Source organism: Chiloscyllium punctatum, chromosome 23 (genome assembly GCF_047496795.1).
Source record: "Chiloscyllium punctatum isolate Juve2018m chromosome 23, sChiPun1.3, whole genome shotgun sequence".
Taxonomy (NCBI): Eukaryota; Metazoa; Chordata; class Chondrichthyes; order Orectolobiformes; family Hemiscylliidae; genus Chiloscyllium; species Chiloscyllium punctatum.
The window spans coordinates 61,877,109-61,897,307 of NC_092761.1; the positions used below are offsets into that span (position 1 = coordinate 61,877,109).

General features: G+C 43.0%; 1 protein-coding gene across 4 annotated transcripts in view; it reads right to left on the reverse strand.

The window, feature by feature from the left end:
- Positions 1-463: 463 nt before the first annotated feature.
- The window catches only part of robo3 (roundabout, axon guidance receptor, homolog 3 (Drosophila)), a 578,410-nt gene continuing 558,674 nt past the window's right edge, over positions 464-20,199 (reverse strand). For all 4 annotated transcript variants that reach the window (XM_072593115.1, XM_072593113.1, XM_072593112.1 and 1 more), the window contains 2 exons: positions 13,888-14,045; positions 464-2,969 (listed from right to left, as the gene is read on the reverse strand). In XM_072593115.1, the coding sequence (XP_072449216.1) occupies positions 2,958-2,969; positions 13,888-14,045 (170 nt within the window). In that variant the 3' untranslated portion in view covers positions 464-2,957. The remainder of the gene's footprint in view (positions 2,970-13,887; positions 14,046-20,199) is intronic.

Below are 20,199 nucleotides of genomic sequence, written 5' to 3' on the forward strand. Positions count from 1 at the left end.
AGTGAATATCAAGGACCTTTTTTCTATTATCTGAGAAGTCAATAACTAAGGGGTGTGTATTTTTTAAAAAGATGATGGATAGATCAGAGGGGATTGACAAAAGCTCTTTTTATTTAACCCCACAGGACGGGTGGGGAATCTGGGTCTCACTGCCTGAAAAGAAACAAACACATTTGTCCTATTTTTAAAAAATAGTGTGCACTTGACATATCATAAGCTCAAGAGCTGGAAGTTGGGATTAGACTGGATAACTCTTTTCAGCTGGCAAGGACAAGATGGGCCAATTGGTCTCCACAGTGCCATATTTCAAAACATTGATATATGTGTACATTTATGCAAATACATTTATGGTGACACACATTCATACTCACCATTCACACTGAACTCAAACTTACTATGACACTCAGACTGATACACACACCAGAGAATCTGTAAAGGAACAAAGGCGTTTTTGTTTTGCTTCTTTAAAATGTTTAATTCTTTAAAAAAATTATAGTCTTCAGGTTAGAGAAAACCAGAATATTTTTGGTCAGGTCTAACAATAACATTATTTTTGGTACAATTTAACTTTACACTGGAAATGAAAAACAGAAAACACAAAAACGCTTTCAACTGTTTGAGAGGGAGTGTGATTGCTTATGAAATCCTTGCGTGTTGATCAATCCTACCATTGGGTTTTGGGCTTTCTTATTCATAACTCTGTCAGGCCCATAGTTCTACAAAATGTCATTTCTCGAGCTTATTCATTTTGACTTTACCTCTGTAAATCAGCAAACACACTGGTCGTTAATGTCCTATAATCAAAGCTTTGAGACAACATCACCTTGCATCTCCGGTCTTTGTGTCACTATTCCCTCTGCATGTCACATGACCCATATACTGTACCACCACAAATAATGCAACTCTGCCCCTACAAATATCTTACAGTCACTTCCTATTGTACATAGTTGTGTTGGATTAAAGACAGTTTCGGAGCTCTTGAGATGCGTGCATGCTTATCAATACTCTGGAACTACATCAGGATTACAACCAGACACCTATGTATGTTATGGGATTCCTGCTACTTTCTCTTATGGAGACCAAGTAGAACAGGCACAATGGAGAAGGGCGAATGATAGTGAAATAATGTCTGTCCAAACTGTTATCTCAAAGGATTTTCTTTGACTTCCTTTGAGAGCTGTATGATTGTGTATTTCTGGAATGCAATCCTTGCTTGTAAAGAACACAGGCTGGAGATTGAACTGCAATTGGAGACTAGAGGACAATGTGATAGTCCTATTGTGAATATCATTCCCTGCTCAAAGTATGGGCTTTCCAATATGCTAATGTTTATGCCTAAAGGTGAAGGATATTTTAAAATTTGCAGCTCTCTCTAGTTATGTAAATCAAAAGCCCACCCAAGCACTTTGATTTCCTTAAATTCCTTCTTCGCATGAAGCCTTGAACACATTGCTATGTTTTGTACAGGCATCAAAAGGCTCTCCAGACATAGAGATGAGAGGCCTCATGCCAATCTAAACCCTATCTGTCCTACTTCAAATTCATGCATCTCACCCTTCTCAGCTCTCAAGTGATTCAGTCTGCAATTAGCCTACACAGGACACAGTAGCAATATCAATGTTCTGTCTGACCTCAGTTTAACCCTGGACAATCCACTAACTAGCTGAAACATGGTGGGAAACAGAAGGGTTTCCTATTGTTACACTCATCGTCTTCCTTAAATGTGCACTTGCGTTATTTGATACATTACTGGTCATTATTAAAAATGAGCCAAAGAAGCAGAATACCCTAATACAGGACAGGAACCAATTCAGAGAAATAAAGAAACTTGAAACGGGCTTAAGTAATACCCGAAAATGACTCATTTTACAGATTAGAGGACTCGACATAGAGATCGATACACTGAAGCACAGGCTGAAATCTCTGACACAAGATTTCTGGAGCCATTCCACAGCCCAGCCATGTTTCTGTTCACTAGTTGACCATAAAATGGCAGTCTTTACCATGGTGTCTGATATCCTGATGAGCAACAGGAGAATCAAATTTCAAAACCTACCTCTGTAATTTTGCCACCACCACCTTTCATTTAAGATGTGAGGAAATTTAATATACAATGGACAAACCTCCACTTGAATCACATCTCCAACTTTTCAGATTTTCAGGTAGTTTTCCCTCCATATACATGTATCTATATATCTCTAGATAAATAACCACTCATATTTTATCTAATGAACATTTGTATGAAATGTTTTTAATACAACAAAATATCAGGCTACATTCAATCTCATTAAAACTTTATACCAGCAGCCACCCTTCCATCATGCCTTCTCTTCAAAACAGAACATTTCTCACAGATTGGGCACTAACTAACGGCTTGTTCCAACGCATGTTCACTTCAGTATTGCAGTCCGCTATCGAAACATCATCTCGGTGCACAGACAGTAACATTCATAAGACATGCAGGCAGCGGTTACTCTATCCAATCAGAGGAAGCACAGTAATATTTTCCAATATGACTGCCCTGCGGCCTAGTGGATCTGATGGGCAGATCCTGAATGCGTTGTGCTTGTGTTTACAGAGTGCAAATATATATACTTTTTTAGTTCAGTCTGTTAGACGCATACTTGCTATTGAAAAAGATTGGCACATTCAGACAATAACCTTTATAATATCCAACTTTTTTTATCATTTATAAATACGTTCACCAGAAGGCCAGGGAATGCTTAGAAACAAACGAAAACAGAATTATTCCCAATTATTTACAAAGTTAACATGAATTTTCCTGATGCCCAGCGACATGTCATAAATTAAATGTAAAACTTTTCCATTTTTTGAAATTTTAATCTTTTCGTACAAGGCAAATCATCTGTACAAGGCTGAGTGAAAGGAGAGTGGGTGGTGCCTCTGTCAGAGGCCTCACCTACTGCCTGGTTCTTCTCCACATTCCTGTCTTCAGTTCATCTTTTCTCCTGCAAATGCCAAACAAACACACAATGTTAGTATTGAACACCAAAGGAATCCAACAATGCAGAATGCTTCTGAGCCTAGAAGTGAGTAGATTGAATGACCAAGTGTAGAAGATTAACAGGTGAGGTTATTGAATGTATACAAAAAGTACAAGGGCTTGATAGGGTAGATTGAAACAAACTGTTTCCTTTCTTTGCTTAACATATGCTTAAAATTGGAATTTGGTTAGCTGTGAGTACTTTCTCACTTCAACGATAACCAATAGAGTCCTTCCTTTTGAAAGATCCCAATCCATTCCACAGTAACCTCCAGTATTCCTGCCATTCCCATATCATATTCTTCTGCAAATGCAGGAAATGCAACATTTGCACCATCATACAGGACACCAGGCACTCCTCATAAGTGTATCAGTTTCTTATTTGTATATTACACCCAGTACTTGTCTTCCACAGGGGATAGGGGCATGGACCTCCTACCAATTACAAAATGTGGATAATGTCCTCTGTACGAGGGAGGACAGTTTATTGAGGACAATAGGGGGAAATGATGGCATTTGGCTATCAGTGAATAATGAAAAGCGGGTGGACACTGTATTTACTGCTCATGAGCTTCACCTACACTAGGATATCCAATGCAGATTGGGTCAGTGCTTTGCAGATTCAGTCTATAAAGCTAACCCTGAGCTTCAAGGCACCTTTCATTTACATTCTATGGCTCCTTCCATGCTGACCACCTTTGGCCTCCTAAACGTTCCAATTAAGCTCAATTTAAGCTCTGAGGAGCAACACATCATCTGACGAGTAGATACTGTCCTGCCTTTCAGATTCAACATTGAGTTCAACAATTTGAGAAGTGCTGCTCTATCCCCATTTTGTTTGTTTTAGACAGGAGTCCATTTTATTGTTGCCATTTACATCTCCTCTAGGACCTGTATTTTATTACTTTCTTGTTCCTGACTGTCACCTTTAGCCATGTACCATCATCCCTTTCATCATTTAATCTCTCCTAACTAGGCTTTCCACCTGATGATGGACCTTCCCTCTGGGTGCCCCTGCACATCTCTGCCCCTCCACCTGATTAAAACTGGTTACCTACTGAATGGTGTCCAACCCTGATGAAAGGCCATCCATTTCTTTCCACAGATCCTGCCTATCGAGCATTCTCAGCACTTTCTGCTTCTATTTCACAGATCTTTTAATCCACATTCAGTTGGTAAGGCTTCCTTCAGCTGATGTATGGGCTGGGAGCAATGGTTATAATATCAGAGTTTTCTTATTTGAATTGTAGCCATCGATTGAACATTCATCTAACTGGGTAAGAATGGACTTCAACTTTTGAACTTCTGAGTCAATCAATTTTGTGGCTGTCACTCCCCAGTGAACTGTTATTATATTGAGGAGAACAGATTGGCAATTCGTCAGGGATAGCCCAGTACTCACCACACAGTACTACCTCCATGGCCCTTTCACCACCCCCAGTCCACAAAGCTACCAGACTTGACGCACAGCTTCTGGGAGATGGTTACTGTCATTGGATCCCCCTGACACCTGCTCAGAAACCACGAACCCTGCTTCTTGGCTGGAGGGGGAGGGGATGTGATTACAGGCTTAAACAAATTCTTTAAAGATGCCTGCTATGCACTGCAAAAATAAAATTTTGTTAAAGCAACAGTTTCCCATGGGAGACCCAAAAAATGGGAACAGGTTTCCTTAGGGTCATTAGGCGATCGAGTTGCACAATCTCTGATATTTGATTCCGTTTCACATTTTTCTAATATTCTGACCTCAGGCAGCACAGAAAAAATGCAGACATAGCACACACTTTGAAGTCTATCCTTACGTATGTAATTCATATATTAAAAGCATGTTCAATTCATTAGACTTCAAGATAGCTTAATACAATCTCTTCCCCTGTAGGGTATGAACTGTCTGTAAAGAAATGGGAGACATTTATCATACATAGATGCTACAGGGTTCAAACAGAATAGAATATAACAAGCTGGATATTTTTAGAGAAAGTGAGTAAATTAATATAAAATAATTACTCAAGTAATTATGATCGACGGTTGTGTTGGGCAAGTTTTTAAAAAATAATATTTTGACAGAGAATCCTGCTATTTATAAATGAGGCCCAGAAGGCTACAAAGGCTAGATACTAACAATGGCAAAAAATCATTAATGGTAAGCAGGTCTGAACATAAAGACACCGCCTGGGGTTTCAGGAGCCTTGTAAGTGAGCAACATTCATTTAAGTTTATTACAGTTTACAGGTCCTGTCACCAGCATCTACATGTGATCTAACAGATGTCAAAGTTACGCTGAACAACCTTGTCTAAAAAGTTTCAATAGGACTTTGGATGATTTGGCTAATCTGCAGCAGTTTATGTTACTAAGAGAAAAAAAAGAGTAATCGTCTGCTAGTGCCTGGTGAATTAGTGATCAATTGCATGCACGTAACTGAGAAACTTCGATTGCAATGACGTCTTGAGAAAACCTGTGAGATCATTCTAGTACATGCACAGAAAGCAAGATTAGGATTAGTTACCTTGCCTGGGGGAAAATGAACTAAATTCCCTGATTTGGAGATTAAGCTATCAACGCTCCTAAATTCTATAGCCAATTGCAACCTGTCACCACAAGATGGGTTCTGCTATGACATTTTGAAAAATTTATTTTTATGACTTGGCAAAGTTGGAAAGTCAATGTCAGTCGTCCCCAACTTCTCCTTGAGTTATTATAGTTCTTGTGGTGAATGTGCTCCCATGACCCCCAGCTGTTTGTTGGCTGCCATGGAGCCAGTCCAATTTACAGAGCCATGATCTCCATCATAGAATGGACAAGAAGGTAAGTTCCAAACCCATGCCAGCCAGAATAGGGATTGAACCCTGTGTTGCTGGTAGCAATGTCATCCATCAACATGTAAGTCGAAGTAGCAACTTAAACCTCTTCTATAAATTCAAGGTTTGCATAAAGATTTGTAGCTCAGGTGCTGGTTACCATGGTTGTGGGTATGCTGGTCGAGTTGGCAAGTTGATTTACAGACGTTTTATCACCTGCCTAGGTGACATCTTCACTGCTTTTGAGCCTCCTGTGAAGCGCTGATGTACTGTGTCTTCTGGAATTTATTTGGTTCTGTTCCTGCCACTTCCGGTTGTTAGTTGCAGTGGCCGGTATATTGGGTCTAGGTCTGTGTTTATTGATGGAGTCCGTGGATGAGTGCTATGCCTCCAGACATTCTCTGGCTGTCCTCTGTTTAGTTTGTTCTATTATTGTTGTGTTGACCCAGTCGAATTTGTGGTCCTTGTCATCTGTGCACACAGCTACTAGGGACAGCTGGTCATGGTGTTTCTAGCCAACTAGTCACTTAATGCCATGAACAGCTATCCCTAGTAGCTGTGTTAACAGATGGCAAGGACCATAAAATTGACTGGGACAACACAACAATAATAGGACAAGCTAAACAGGAGACAGCCAGAGAATTTCTAGAATCACGGCACTTACCCATGGAGTCCATCAACAAGCACATAGACCTAGACCCAATGTACCGGCCCTGCAACTAACAATGAACTGGCTATTGGAAGCAGCAGGAACAGAACCAAATAAATTCCAGAAGATACAGTACAGCAGCGCTTCACAAAAGACTTCAAAACACTGAAGATGGCACTGAGACAGGAGACAAAACACCTGGCAAATCAACTTCTCAGCTCAGTGAACATACTCACAACCACGCTTTTCCATACATTTGTAATTCAAAGCTATGAATGGCACTGGTAAAAGCTCTAACTTTCTTTCCATTACATCAGAAATGTATCCCATTCTTACCACCTGACATTGGCAAGTGTTGGAAAGATTTAATTATCCTGTTCAACTGTACTAAGAATGCACCTTCCTTTACCATGAAGTACTACAGCTGGATTTAAACTTGGAGCTTCTCTGGGTCAGAGACACGGATGCGATCAAGAGTCAGAGATTGACCTGCTGATGATGAAGCAGCTGAGGGAATCTCTACATCAGTATGAGATTAGAATTAAAGCCGATAATGCTTTGGCCCCAGTAGCTTCCCATCATTTTTGGGTGCTGATGTCACACTGGAGGGAGTTGATATGAACAAACCTCTGCACTGCATGCTGCCAAATGAACATCATGATGTTACAGTACTCTTGTCTTAAAGGACTTGGACCTTGAGCTTCTGGTTCTCACTGTGATTCTCAACTTATCTGGATGAGACAATAAACAGAAACTTTGTTCTGCCCTCTTCAGCAGCCCTTGGCAGTATTTCAAACAAAAACTAAGGAGTCATTCCCAACAGATAAACCTGAGACATCGATCCAATCTCTGAGCCAGAAGGTCTGGGTTCTATTTGCACTTGCCCCGGAGGTATGTTATAACACATCAAAGAGGCTTTCTTTCAGAGAGAGAGAGAGAGAGAGAGAGAGAGAGAGAGAGAGAGAGAGAGCACATACGTGTATTGGTACTTTCACAGAAGTGCCTATGACACCCAGCCAACTCTGAAGATTCCACTCCTAACGTAATATTTCAACTCATCCTTCTGCTTTTGCCTCAGTCTATTTGCCTCCATATCTTCGCAAGGTCAAACATATTTTACAATTGGAAACCTGTGAACGAGTCAACATCACAGCCTCAGCTACTTCAGGATCTGATTATGACCTTAGCAAAATTCGTTAACTAAATACTGACACCATCTCGTCTAGAAATTCCATCAAGCCCAAGATTAGGCCTGTAGCAGCCTGGTGCATGCTATGTGTGGCTGTTCCCTGGTTTCGGACAACTCATGAACTTGCTGAAGGGATCACATTACAATGCAGACAGCAGGCAGCCAACACTCTATGCAATGTACTAGCTGTACCCCTGTTAGATTGAGCAGAAATTGGGCTTCTTTCTGTTTTCATTTCAGATCACCAATATCCACAGCATTTTATTTGTACACGCACTGCAAGATACTTCATTATGATTCCTCTTCCCTACACTCTCATAATTGTTACAACTCCACTACTCTGCAACTCATTGTTTTTGGTTGAAAATCTCATAGCTAGATGATGGACAGGTGGGCAAAGGAGGATTGCGACAGTGAAATGATGTGTGCTCCCCTCACACAACCCTCTGGGCAGAAACCCCTCCATTTTATTTATTCTTTTATGTAGTGCAGACTTTACTGGCAAGGCCATAATTTATTGTGTATCCCTAACTGCCCTTCAGCTGAGTGGCTTGCTAGGCTATATCAGAGGGCAGTTAGGAATTACCAATTCATTGTGTGTAGAGAGTCAGATGTTGGCTGAACCAGGCAAAGTTGGTGAATTTTCTTCTCAAAAGGACATTAGTTAATCAGATGGATTGTTACAATATTCAATAGTTTCATGGTCAACATCACTGAGACAAAATTTCATTCTTTTTTTAAACAGAGTTCAAATTCAGTTCATTCAGCTGCTGAATTTGAACCCATGTCACAGAACAATAGCCTGGGCCTCTGGATGACTGGTCCAGTAACATTAGCTGTACACCATTGTCTCCTCTGTATTAGGTCACAGAGAGGTCAATACCTGGAGCTTAGTTCTCAGGTCAGTGGTTGCAATACTATAGAATGCTTAATGATCTTTTTGGAGTTGGCAAGATAAAAAAAAAAAATTCTGTGATACTGTCTTACTGCACCTCCACTCTCTCAATTCACCATATTTCTTTTGCATATGACCTTTCACGATCTAACACACACTGCAAGATGCTTCATTATAACTCCTCCTCCCTACACTCTCACAATTGTTACAACTCCACTACTCGGCAACTCATATCTTTTATGACCAATAACTTTACTTTCCAACCATTCAACTCCAAGAGCATCCTCTCTACACTTCATTGGGCTGTCACTACTACACTTTTTTATTTATTGTCAGAGAAAGTCCCAAACTATTTACGAAGACTCGTGCCAGAAGGAGGTGAGATCACCTGCACATTTCCAGCTTTTTGTAGGACAGTGTACTGTACTGATCATTGGAGGCAGGGGAATAGTCACAGAAACTTTCAGTAGCCAAACTGGAGGAGAAGATGACCAGAGTTTCTTTACAGAATATTCTCTTCTAGTCCCGTCAGTAGGTGACCGTAACTGATGTGTGATAAACTATGGGAGGAACATGCCAATCTGCCTGAAGAAACATCATCACTTGATTTGAACCCAGCTCACACCAACTACCTAAACAAGCAGATGGAGAAGGGATTTGATTAATGTATCATCTGGTTGCCAGCTCTGGCAATGCAGCACTCTCACAGTAACTACACTGACAAGTGAGAATCCATTACCTATCCACGCTGGAGGTTTGCATTTTCTGATTCTGAGGAAAGAACATCACCTACTGAGTACAGTTCTTATGGTGCAATGGTAGTGTCCTACCCCTGGGCCTGTACGCCTAGGTTCAAGTCCCCCCTGCCTCAGTCACGTCTCATAACGTGTCTGATCATGTTGATTAAAACAACTACCACCCGCTGAGCCAGGCTGACAGATTTATCAAACCGGCCCAGGCTGTGTACGATAGCGATCCCTTTGAAACAATGATAGGGAAGGTGTAACATGAAACGATGTCCACAGGCAACAAAAACACTTGCACTTTGTTCCTTTTGATGGAAAACAAAAAAGTTTTCAGATCACAGATATAGTGCCCCACATCTGAAGCCCAGTCCATCTCTAGCTTAGTGTCTTGGGAAGGGGAGTTGTTTGAATTGAAAAATGTGGAAAAGTGCAAGAAGTCATAAAAGACCAAAGTCATTCTGGGTCAGTGTGCAACATCTGGAACAGCCAAGACTGTTTCCATTAGTGAGCGAAAATATGTCAGGTGGGAGGAACGTTATGTGGTGCATAAATACTAGCAGAGATTTATTGGGCTGAATGGTGTTTCCAAGCTGGATGTAGTGTAATACTTGCACCCTTACTACTCAACGGATAAAACAAAAGTTGTTTGCTGAGGGTTTAAAAAAAATTACGGATCATCTGATAAAATTTGATTGGGGTTCATCTTGCTTAATAGTATTCCTGAGTGTTTTTGTTTCTATGTTGTTCACCCTGTCCTTCAATAAAGGCTAATGAAGCAATGTGTTGTATTAGGCCATTCAAATTAGTGACCCTGCCAGTTACATTTAGGTTGCCTGTTGCTAGATGTGGTGAATTGAGTAAAAGACTCTCTGACTATGAAACTCTTCTTTCTTGGTAAATGTTGCAGATTCATTTTGCTAATCTGATGTATTGCATTACAACACTTTGAGATCTGGATTGAAATCCAGCAAGGCTATTGGGATGTAATTCACCTTGCACGAGTTACCAATTGGGAAATCGCAGACCAGTTTCAAATGGTAAAGGGGTTACAGAACAAATACCCCCTCCAACCACAAACCACCACCCACCCCACAGATTTGACACACACTATGTCAGCAGTTGCAAGAATAGCTGATGTGTGTAATGGGAATGCCACAGGTGTAAAATCAGAGATCTCTTAATCAAAGCTGGGCCAAGAGTAATATAAAGGAAGAGCTTCCATTGCTATAGTGTCTTTCTTGAGGCCAGGACATTGCATTGAAGCTGATGAAGGACTTTGTAGTGCAGTACTTGTGGAATATAAGGAGAAACAATGAGTCGACTCACAGTAAGACTCCGTAAACAGGAAAGGAATAAATGATTATCCTAATTTGTTATGGTGATATTGGTTAAGAGATAAATATTGGCCAGGAAACTTCCTGTTCTAATAATAGAGCCAATATTCTTTTACATCCTGCCATTTGGGAAGACAGGGCCTCATCTGCGAGTCAGCACCACCAACAAAGCAGCACCCTTGCTGTATGGCATCAAAGTCGTAACCTAGATCATGTTATGTACGGAGTCTGTGACATCAGAGGATGAAATCATGACCGTCGAAAAGAGATGTCAATGCTGCTGCAGGGCCAGTATGGAGCTAAGGCCAGAATGTAGAGCAGAAGTCACTTTGTTCATTAATTATTTGATTTAGGGTTTCGATACACCACCAACGTCAGCAGAGGACAGAGGTCATGATGTACAGCAGCTGTTGCATCCTTTTTACAAAAAGTTACTCAACCATGAGCTGAGTCTCCACTTGGCAACCTTGCAAGCCGTTAGGATGACTTTAAGAGCAAGTTCCGCTGCTGAGGAGGTCATTCAACAAGTGGGGCCTCAGACTAATTGTAGATCTGATTGAGACAGGACATAGATTAAATCCGACTGAAGACTTTCCATTTTATTTTCTCCACAATGGCTTGTAGAAACAGTCTGCGGAGTTCCCATCTGAACAAAGCTCAGTCCCATCACAGCTCGACTGACAGCATTCCTGTGACAGATACACCGCTGGAATCTTCAGATGAGATGAAAGAGCCTTTGTGGAGGAGCCAAAAGATACAACAAAAGAGAAAAATTATTGAAAGGAATTGAGGCTGACGGTGGCCCTTTGCATAAGGTAAGGCTTGACAGGTCTGTGCAGGCCTTGGAGCCCAAAGCCATCTCACAAGCAGTTCTTTTCATTCCAGTGGCAGTTACATTAAGGGAGTATCAGGTAGATAAGGTGCAGGGCTGGGGGTTGCTCAGTGAATGTTAATACAGTGATTAGCTTTGTAATCTAAGACACATTATAGAGCTCTAAAGGACTTCTAACATCATTATCTGCAAATCCTTACCCTCCAGCAGGAGCTCTCTGGGAAGAATTTTCATCACCTCTGCAACAAACGCTAATTTAACTCTTAAAATACGATAGCTTGTAAAGCTATTTTTCAACACCTCATTCAGACACACTGCCTACATATATCTTTGTTCCCTTGGATATGAAGATCTGTAATTCTAAAGACTATGTTGCTATTTTCCAACATATTACTGCAGTCAAATGCAAAACTACACAATAGGATAATATGACAATCAGAGCTGTACAGAGACAGTAACTGTTAGAACAACCCCAGCTCATACAAATATTTCTGTATCGACAGAATGACTCTGTGACATTGTGACATTGAAAGAATGCTGATTATATTTCAAAGGCAGGCTGCTAGTGACTTGCAGGTTTCAATGTCCCTACGTATCTGCTGTGCTTGTCTTTCCAAATGGTGGGGGGTTGTTGGTTTGAAAGATGCTGTTTAGGGAGTCTTGATGAATTCCTGAATGTTTGATGCTTTGAGTCACCATATTGGACACTAACTTCTCTCACCACAATTACTGAACAACACTGCTTCATCAAACAAGTACTATGTTTTAACTTATGTTGAACTTAAGTCATTTACAGCATGTGATTGAACAATCCTCCTGTTAGTTTCATCCCTTATCAGGGAGATGGAAAAGGTTATTTCAGCTGGCTCGAAGTGCAGACCAGTGAAGCTAAAAAAAAAACTTACATTAGTACAGAATCTTGCACATCTATAAGATATGTTAAAGTATGGTGCAGGCAAGGCATCACTTTTGAAGTACTATTACTGGTATATGGATATATGGGATATACAGTCCTGAAATTCCATAGGGATTTGTCTGTAATATGCTCTCTAAGAAATCTATGGGGAAATTTAGGCAAAACCTCTTTACCAGAAGTAAACACGCTACTACATGGGAGTAGCTAAGGCCAATAATATAAATGTGCTTAAGGAATAGCAAGAAAAATGTTATGCTGATGGAGTTAAATGAGAAGAGATGCGAAGGTGTTCACGTGGTGAATAAACACAGCAATGCATCGGTCAGGCTTGTGACCATACAGCTCCTTTAACAAGGTTATGGTGTCCATGTTTTTTTTCTCTCAGAGAGGCTGTAAAAGACACAGAATCCCAAAAGTCTAAAGTGAAGGGTTTCAGAGCCAGTTTGATTATTGCGAACAGATACTGCCTCAGGCAAAAGGCTTTTAAGTTTTAAAAAAAAACTTGTACAATGAAAGGGGAGAGGTCAATTCTCCCAGCTCAGCTTTTCTCTGGTTTGGTTTGGTCTGGCTATTCGCTGAGAACAGTCAGGCAGGTTTTGTGAAGCTGCTGGAACTAAAGAAGCAGGTCCACATTGGTACTCCTTCTCTTTGACATCTCTCCTGTAAGACCCTGTGTTTGATTTTACCTCTTATGCGAAGAGGTGTTAATGGGGATTGTTGTAAGTATTTGGAACAACTTCATTAAGTTGGGATAATCTGTTGGGTCTTCAGATAAGTTATTCAGTCATCTGTTCCCTGTTGTTTGTGTTTCATTTGGCAATCTTGTAAATAAATTCTGTTTTGTTTAAAACTAAGTGGTTTGACCAACTGCATCCCTCCTGGAATATCAACTTACACCTGCTTAAAACAATGAGCAAAGGTATGGTATGGGCTACTTTCTTGAAATGTTTTGGGGGTGTTTGGCCTGGTCTATAACAGGCTGCATGATCAGTTTCTCTAGTGCAACTTCTGTGTAATCCTGGCCAGCAGCTGGATCATTTAAGATTTCTGCAGAATTACAAAGGGATAGTCTTGTGGAATTTCAGTGACCTGTATTCACCTATCCATGAGCTGAACAGAAAACTGAAGAGAAATGTTTGGAGACACATTCACTCGATGTAATGCACGACTGAAAATATAAGAGTACATGACTGGTCAGTAAACTACCGACTCTGTGGACTGGCCAGTCTTGCTGATGTGAATGGCGGTTTAATCGTCAGGTGAGATGTCTGTCACATGCCCTTTGGTAATAACAAGTCGGTTCTATGTCTGATCTTAGTTGTGGGGTGTGGTATGACGGCTGTCTCCAGAGGGGAGAAAGATACATCATTCGGTGTGGCAGGAAGGGTTACTGCAAACATGTTTCTTAACATTTGACAGGCCTACGAGGTCTTTAAGAACAGATTGCTGTCAGTATGGCATGTGTTACAGTACCACATGCCTCCAATCTTTGTATTGTGGAAGTTGAATGAGGTGCACCTTACCTCACTACGGTCGACACCAGCTCCTTTGCCTCGTCCTGCTACGTGACCCCGTGACCCTGTTGAACCTCTGGATGATGAGCTTCCTGTTGTGGAGCAATTACTTGACACTTGACCCCGTTGCAGGAAGGTGGGTTTACTGTACGGTATCAAGTCATCCTCTGCAACAGCAAGTTAGACAAGAATATACTGAAGAGTTAATCCAACAGCCAAAAACTGCCATCTTCGCTTGCTTGGCACTTTTCACATTACAAAACCCTTCCCAGTCAATAATGGTCAACGGTACTTCACAATGGTATTGGTCTAACAATCCAGAAATTGAGTTCAAATCCCTGTACGGCAAGGTAACACCAAAGTAATTAGTTGTTTGCTACTAAACTCAAAAAATAATTGCTGTAAGAATAACAGTCATGTTGTGAAAGAAATACATTTATATTGTCATAACAGTTTATAACCCCAGATTACTTACAAATATATTGAAGTCTAATAAAGTGTTTTTTAAAAAATTAATCAAGTGCGAAAAAATATGGGGTTATTCTAAATCTGTCTGGCAAGGTCCTGTGTGAACCCATGGAATGTCACACCTGTAGAATGTCAGGGAAACTTCAGAGAGAGCGGCTTGAAATGAAGATATATTAAGGGACTGACCACACATCTCAGCAGAAATTCACCTCCTGTGGATTATGTTGTAAACTACAGATATTGCACTCAGAATCATAATGATTTGGGGAACCTCACCCAGAGACTAGTCATACCGATATGTCCTTCAGGAAAAGGAACCTGACATTCTCACACAGTCAGATTAATCAGGTGTGAGAATGTCAGGTTCCTTTTCCTGAAGGACATATCGGTATGACTAGTCTCTGGGTGAGGTTCCCCAAATCATTACAATTCTGAGTGCAATATCTGTAGTTTACAACATAATCCACAGGAGGTGGATTTCTGCTGAGACATGTAGTCAGTCCCTTATTATATCTTCCTTTCAAGCCTCTCTCTGTGACATTTCCCTGACACTCTACGTGACACTCCATGGGTTCCATTGTTAATTATTTGTTGATTGTTTGATTTTGGTTTTCACTGCACTTAGGACTCTTAGGGATAGGGTGATTAAAAAGGTGTTTGGCACACTTACCTTCAATGTTCTGTCCTTTGAGTATATGAGTTGGGAAGTCATGTTTGAGGCTATTTAAGTCATTGGTGTGGCCTTTTCTTAAATACTGTGCCCAGTTATGGGAAGGATATTAAGCTGGAGACGGTTCAAGAAGAGATTTCCCAGGATGTTGCTGGGTATGGAATGTCTGAGTTAAAAAGAAAGGCTGGATAGGCTGAGACTTTTTCCACTGGAGCGTAGGAGATTGAGAGGTGACCTTATAGAAATTTATAAGATCATGAGGGGTACAGATAGAGTTAATGGTAATTTCCCTAGGATGTGGGATTTCAAGACTAGGGGCACATATTTAAGGAGTCGAGATTGTGGTGCTGGAAAAGTACAGCAGGTCAGACAGCATCTGAGGAGCAGGAGAATCGACGTTTCGGGCATAAGCCCTTCATCAGGAATGAGGCTTGTAGGTCGGGGCTGAGAGATAAATGGGAGGGAGTGGGGTTTGGGGAAAGGTAGCTGAGAAAGATGAGGAAAAAGGTAATAGGTCAGTGGGGGGAGTGATGGACAGGTCCGGAGGGTGGTGCTGAATTGGAGGTACTGGGATAAGGTGGGGCGAAGGGAAATGAGGAAGCTGTTGAAATCCACTTTTATCCTGTGCGGCTACAGGGTCCCAAGGCAGAACATGAGGCATTCTTCCTCCAGGCTTCAGGTGGTAATGGTTTGGCAGTGGAGGAGGCTCAGGACCTGCATGTCCTTGACGGAGTGAGAGGGGGAGTTGAAGTGTTCAGCCATGGGGTGGTGGGGTTGGAGGGTGCGGGTGTCCCAGAGACGTTCTCTGAAACGATCCACAAGAAGGCGTCCTGTCTCCCCGATATAGAGGAGACCGCACCGGGTGCAATGGATGAGATAGATGACATTGGTAGAGGTGCAGGTAAATTTCTGATGGATGTGGAAGGATCCCTTGGGGCCTTGGACAGAGGTGAGGGGAGTGGTGTGGGCGCAGGTTCTGCATTTCCTGCAGTGGCAGGGAAAGGTGTCAGGAGCGGGGTGTAGGCCGGTGGGGGGCGTGTACCTGACAAGAGAGTCGTAGAGGGAATGGTCTTTTTGGAACGCTGATAGGGGTGGGGAGGGAAATGTATCTCTAGTGGTGGGGTCTATTTGGAGGTGGTGGAAGTTGCGGAGGATGATGCGTTGTATGCAGAGGTTGGTGGGATGGAAGGTGAGGGCCAGGGGCCTCTGTCCTTGTTGCATTGGGAGGGGTGGGGTTCAAGGGCGGTTGTGCATGAAGTGGAGGAGATACATTGGAGGGCATCGTCAACCACGTGGGAAGGGAAGTTGTGATCGTGGAAGGAGGAGGCCATCTGGGACACTGGTCATCCTGGGAACAGATGCGGCAGGGGCGGAGGAATTGGGAATAAAGGATGGCATTTTTACAGGAGATAGAGTGGGAGGAGGAGTAATCTAGGTAGCTGTGGGAGTTGGTGGGCTTGTAGTATATGTCTGTGGTTAGTCGGTCACCAGAGACGGTGATGGAGAGATCCAGGAAGGGGAAGGAGGTTTCCGAGATGGTCCACATGAATTTGAGCTCAGGGTAGAAGGTGTTGGTAAAGTTGATGAACTGCTCAACCTCCTCATGAGAGCACGAGGCAGCACCGAAACAGTCATTGATATAGCAGAGGAAAAGATGGGGGGTGGTGCCGGTGTAATTGCGGAACATGGACTGTTCCACATATCTGACAAATCAGCAGGCATATCTAGGTCCCATATGGGTGCCCATGCTAACCCCTTTGGTTTGGAGGAAGTGGGAGGATTAGAAGGAGAAGTAGTTGAGGGTGAACAAGTTCAGCCAGGCAGGTGAGGGTGTCGGTGGAAGGGTACTGGTCAGGACAGCATGAAAGGAAGAAATGGAGGGCTTGGAGACCTTTGTCACGGTGGATCGATGTGTACAGGGACTGGATGTCATGGCGAGGGTGAGGCGTTGGGGGCTGGGGAAAGGAAAATCTTGGAGGAGGTGAAGGGCATGGGACGTGTCCCGAATGTAGGTGGGGAGTTCCTGAACTAAGGGGGACAGGAACGGTGCTGAGATAGAAAGAGAGGAGTTCGATGGGACAGGTGCAGGCTGAGACAATGGGTTGACAGGGGGAGTCAGGTTTGTGAATCTTGGGAAGGAGGTAGAATCGGGCAGTGCAGATTCACGGACAATGAGGTTGGAGGCTGTGGATGGGAGATCCTCAAAGGTGATGAGGTTGTGGATGGTCTGGGAGATGATGGTTTGGTGATGGGAGGTGAGGTCGTGATCAAGGTGGCAGCAGGTGGAGGTGTCTGCAAGTTGGCGTCTGGCTTCAGCAATGTAGAGGTTAGTGCACCACACTACTATTGCACCCTTGTCTGCGGGTTTGCTGGTGAGGTTGGGGTTGGAGCGGAGGGCTGCACGTTGTGAGGGTGGGGGGGTTGGAGTGGGGGACAGTTGGAGAGGTTGAGGCAGTCGACGTCATGGCGGCAGTTTGAAATGAAGAGGCCATGGGCATGTAACAGGCCAGCACAGGGTGTCTGGGTGAATGGGGTGTGTTGGAGGTGGGAGAAGGGGTCCTCGGTGGGTGGGTTGGAGTCTTGGTTGAAAAAGTAGGTATGGTGGCGGAGGCGGCGGAAGAAACGTTCAAGTCGCAACGTGTGTCGAATTCATTAATCTGGGACCATGGAGGGATAGAGATGAGGCCTTTACTGAGGACGAAATATTCATCCTCAGTGAGGGGCAGGTCTGGGGGAATGGTGAACACATAGCAGGGATGGGAGCTTAGGACCTGGAGTGGGGCCCATTTTAAGGTGAGAGGAGAGAGATTTAAAGACACGAGAGGCAAATGTTTTACACAGAGGGTGGTTCTTGTGTGAAATAAACTTCCTGAAGAAGTGGTGAATGTAGGTACAATTACAATGTTTAAAGACAACAGGAAAGGTTTGGAGGGATATGGGCCATGAGCCTGCTGAAGGGACTACTTTAGTTTGGGATTATGTTTGGCATGGACTGGTTGGACCGAAGTGTCATACAGCATGGAAACAGACCCTATCTCACAATCAAGTAAATGCATGTTTAGTCACCTTGTTACAAAGACAAATGCAGTAACTAATAGGCATAAAACAAGACCCCACAAACGAACCAAATGACTAGTTAGTTGCTACTTGGTTGTGATGGTGAGACAGCACATTGCATATAAGGTGCTATTAGAACTTTTTTTATCCTTAGCAAAGTGAAGGTGCTGGTCAGAAAATTGTAAGGTGATGATACTGTCTTGATAATGATGATGTTTGTTTGCACCAAGGAGCATTTTTAGAAGGCTGACCCGAGAGGTACAGTTTCAGTTTGTCACATGGACATAAGGCTACCTTTGTATTTTGGCACCCACTCTCAAAACTGTCCAATTTCCATTTTGCATCTAAATACAGTTTGTTTTACTTAAAGCATGTTTTGTCAACGTGAATTCACTGTAATGCCATTGATGAATTGGGGACACTTATTTTAAAAGTGTGAACCTTTAAAATGCGTTTTGAGCTGTAATGCAATTACATCGTTAACACTTTAAGCGGTGTTTCTAAAGCGCGATTTTTCTATCATGCGAGCTTGCACAAGAATGCAATCATCGCGTTACAGGAGAACTGATTGTACCAGTTGATCCTGCAGTGCTCAGTCAACTCTTAAACCAACCACCTACCAGGGCAGTATGTCGAAAACCTTTCCCACTGAAGTTCTAGCGAGTGAAGGGATTGCAGCTGAATGGAAAGTTGCAATTGTAAGAAACGAAAGCACTGCAGCAGAATGATGTTGATTAGATTAGATTCCCTACAGTGCGGAAACAGGCCCTTCGGCCCAACAAGTCCACAGCGACCCTCTGAAGAGTAACTCACCCAGACCCATTTCCCTCTTGACTAATTGCCCCCAACACTATGGGCAATTTAGCATGGCCAATTCACCTCACCCGCACATCTTTGGACTGTGGGAGGAAACCAGAATACCCAGAGGAAACCCACACAGACACGGGGAGAATGTGCAAACTCCACACAGACAGTGGCCCAAGGCTGGAATCGAACCGAGGACCCTGGCACTGAGAGGCAGCAGTGCTAACCACCTAGTCACCATGCCGCCCCACTCTTGACTCTTTGACATGTACTGGATTAGTCGTGCTGGAAGAGCACAGCAGTTCAGGCAGCATCCAAGTAGCTTCGAAATCGACGTTTCGGGCAAAAGCCCTTCATCATTGCCTGAACTACTGTGCTCTTCCAGCACCGCTAATCCAGAATCTGGTTTCCAGCATCTGCAGTCATTGTTTTTACCTCGTTGATTTTAACCCGACTGCGAATCCTCTTGCAAGGATGCCTGCCTTGAAGAAGTTTTCCTCCTCTCTCTACAAGAATCTCAGGGAGTCCCTCTCCCACTGCAACTCCCAGGTCATTTACTCTATGCTACTTTCTCCCCACCCCCACCCTCCTCTAGCTTATCTCTCCACACTTCAGGCTCACTGCCTTTATTCCTGATGAAGGGCTTTTGCCCGAAACGTCGATTTCGAAGCTACTTGGATGCTGCCTGAACTGCTGTGCTCTTCCAGCACCACTAATCCAGAATCTGGTTCCCAGCATCTGCAGTCATTGTTTTTACATCTTTGACATGTACTCCCAGGACTACGGCTGCACACTCCAACAGTGGGATTGATGACTGAATAGGTAGAAAGTCAGTGGTGGCTATCTGCATCATGTCATTGAGTATCTCTACTGGCTTCAATCCAGTTCCTTCACACTGTGAGGGTCTGTAACACCCCCTAGCCAATGTCCTGTGTCCGTTACTGACAGTTTTTTAAACATAGCTTAAAAATGACCCTTTCCTATCTGTGAAATAATTAGAATGACCTAGTTACTATCTGCACAGAAATAGGAGACATACAAATGTTTGTGGGTGGAATCTTCCAAGATAGGTAGCAGGTGCAAAAACGGATTAGATCCCCCCACTTCAATGCAAGTGGACAGTCCAATGGTTCAGGCACCAAGGTGGTCAGCAGGTGGGTTTCTCCCCGATGACATCCTGGAACAGTGATACATCCTCCTCCAGTCTCGCCTGGACCTGCTGGTCAATCAGAGGCTGGCAGTCACTGTGAGATACAGCATCTCCTCAGAGTCTGCGACTGCCAGTGATGAACCTTCCAGCTCAGCGAGCAAACCAACATCCA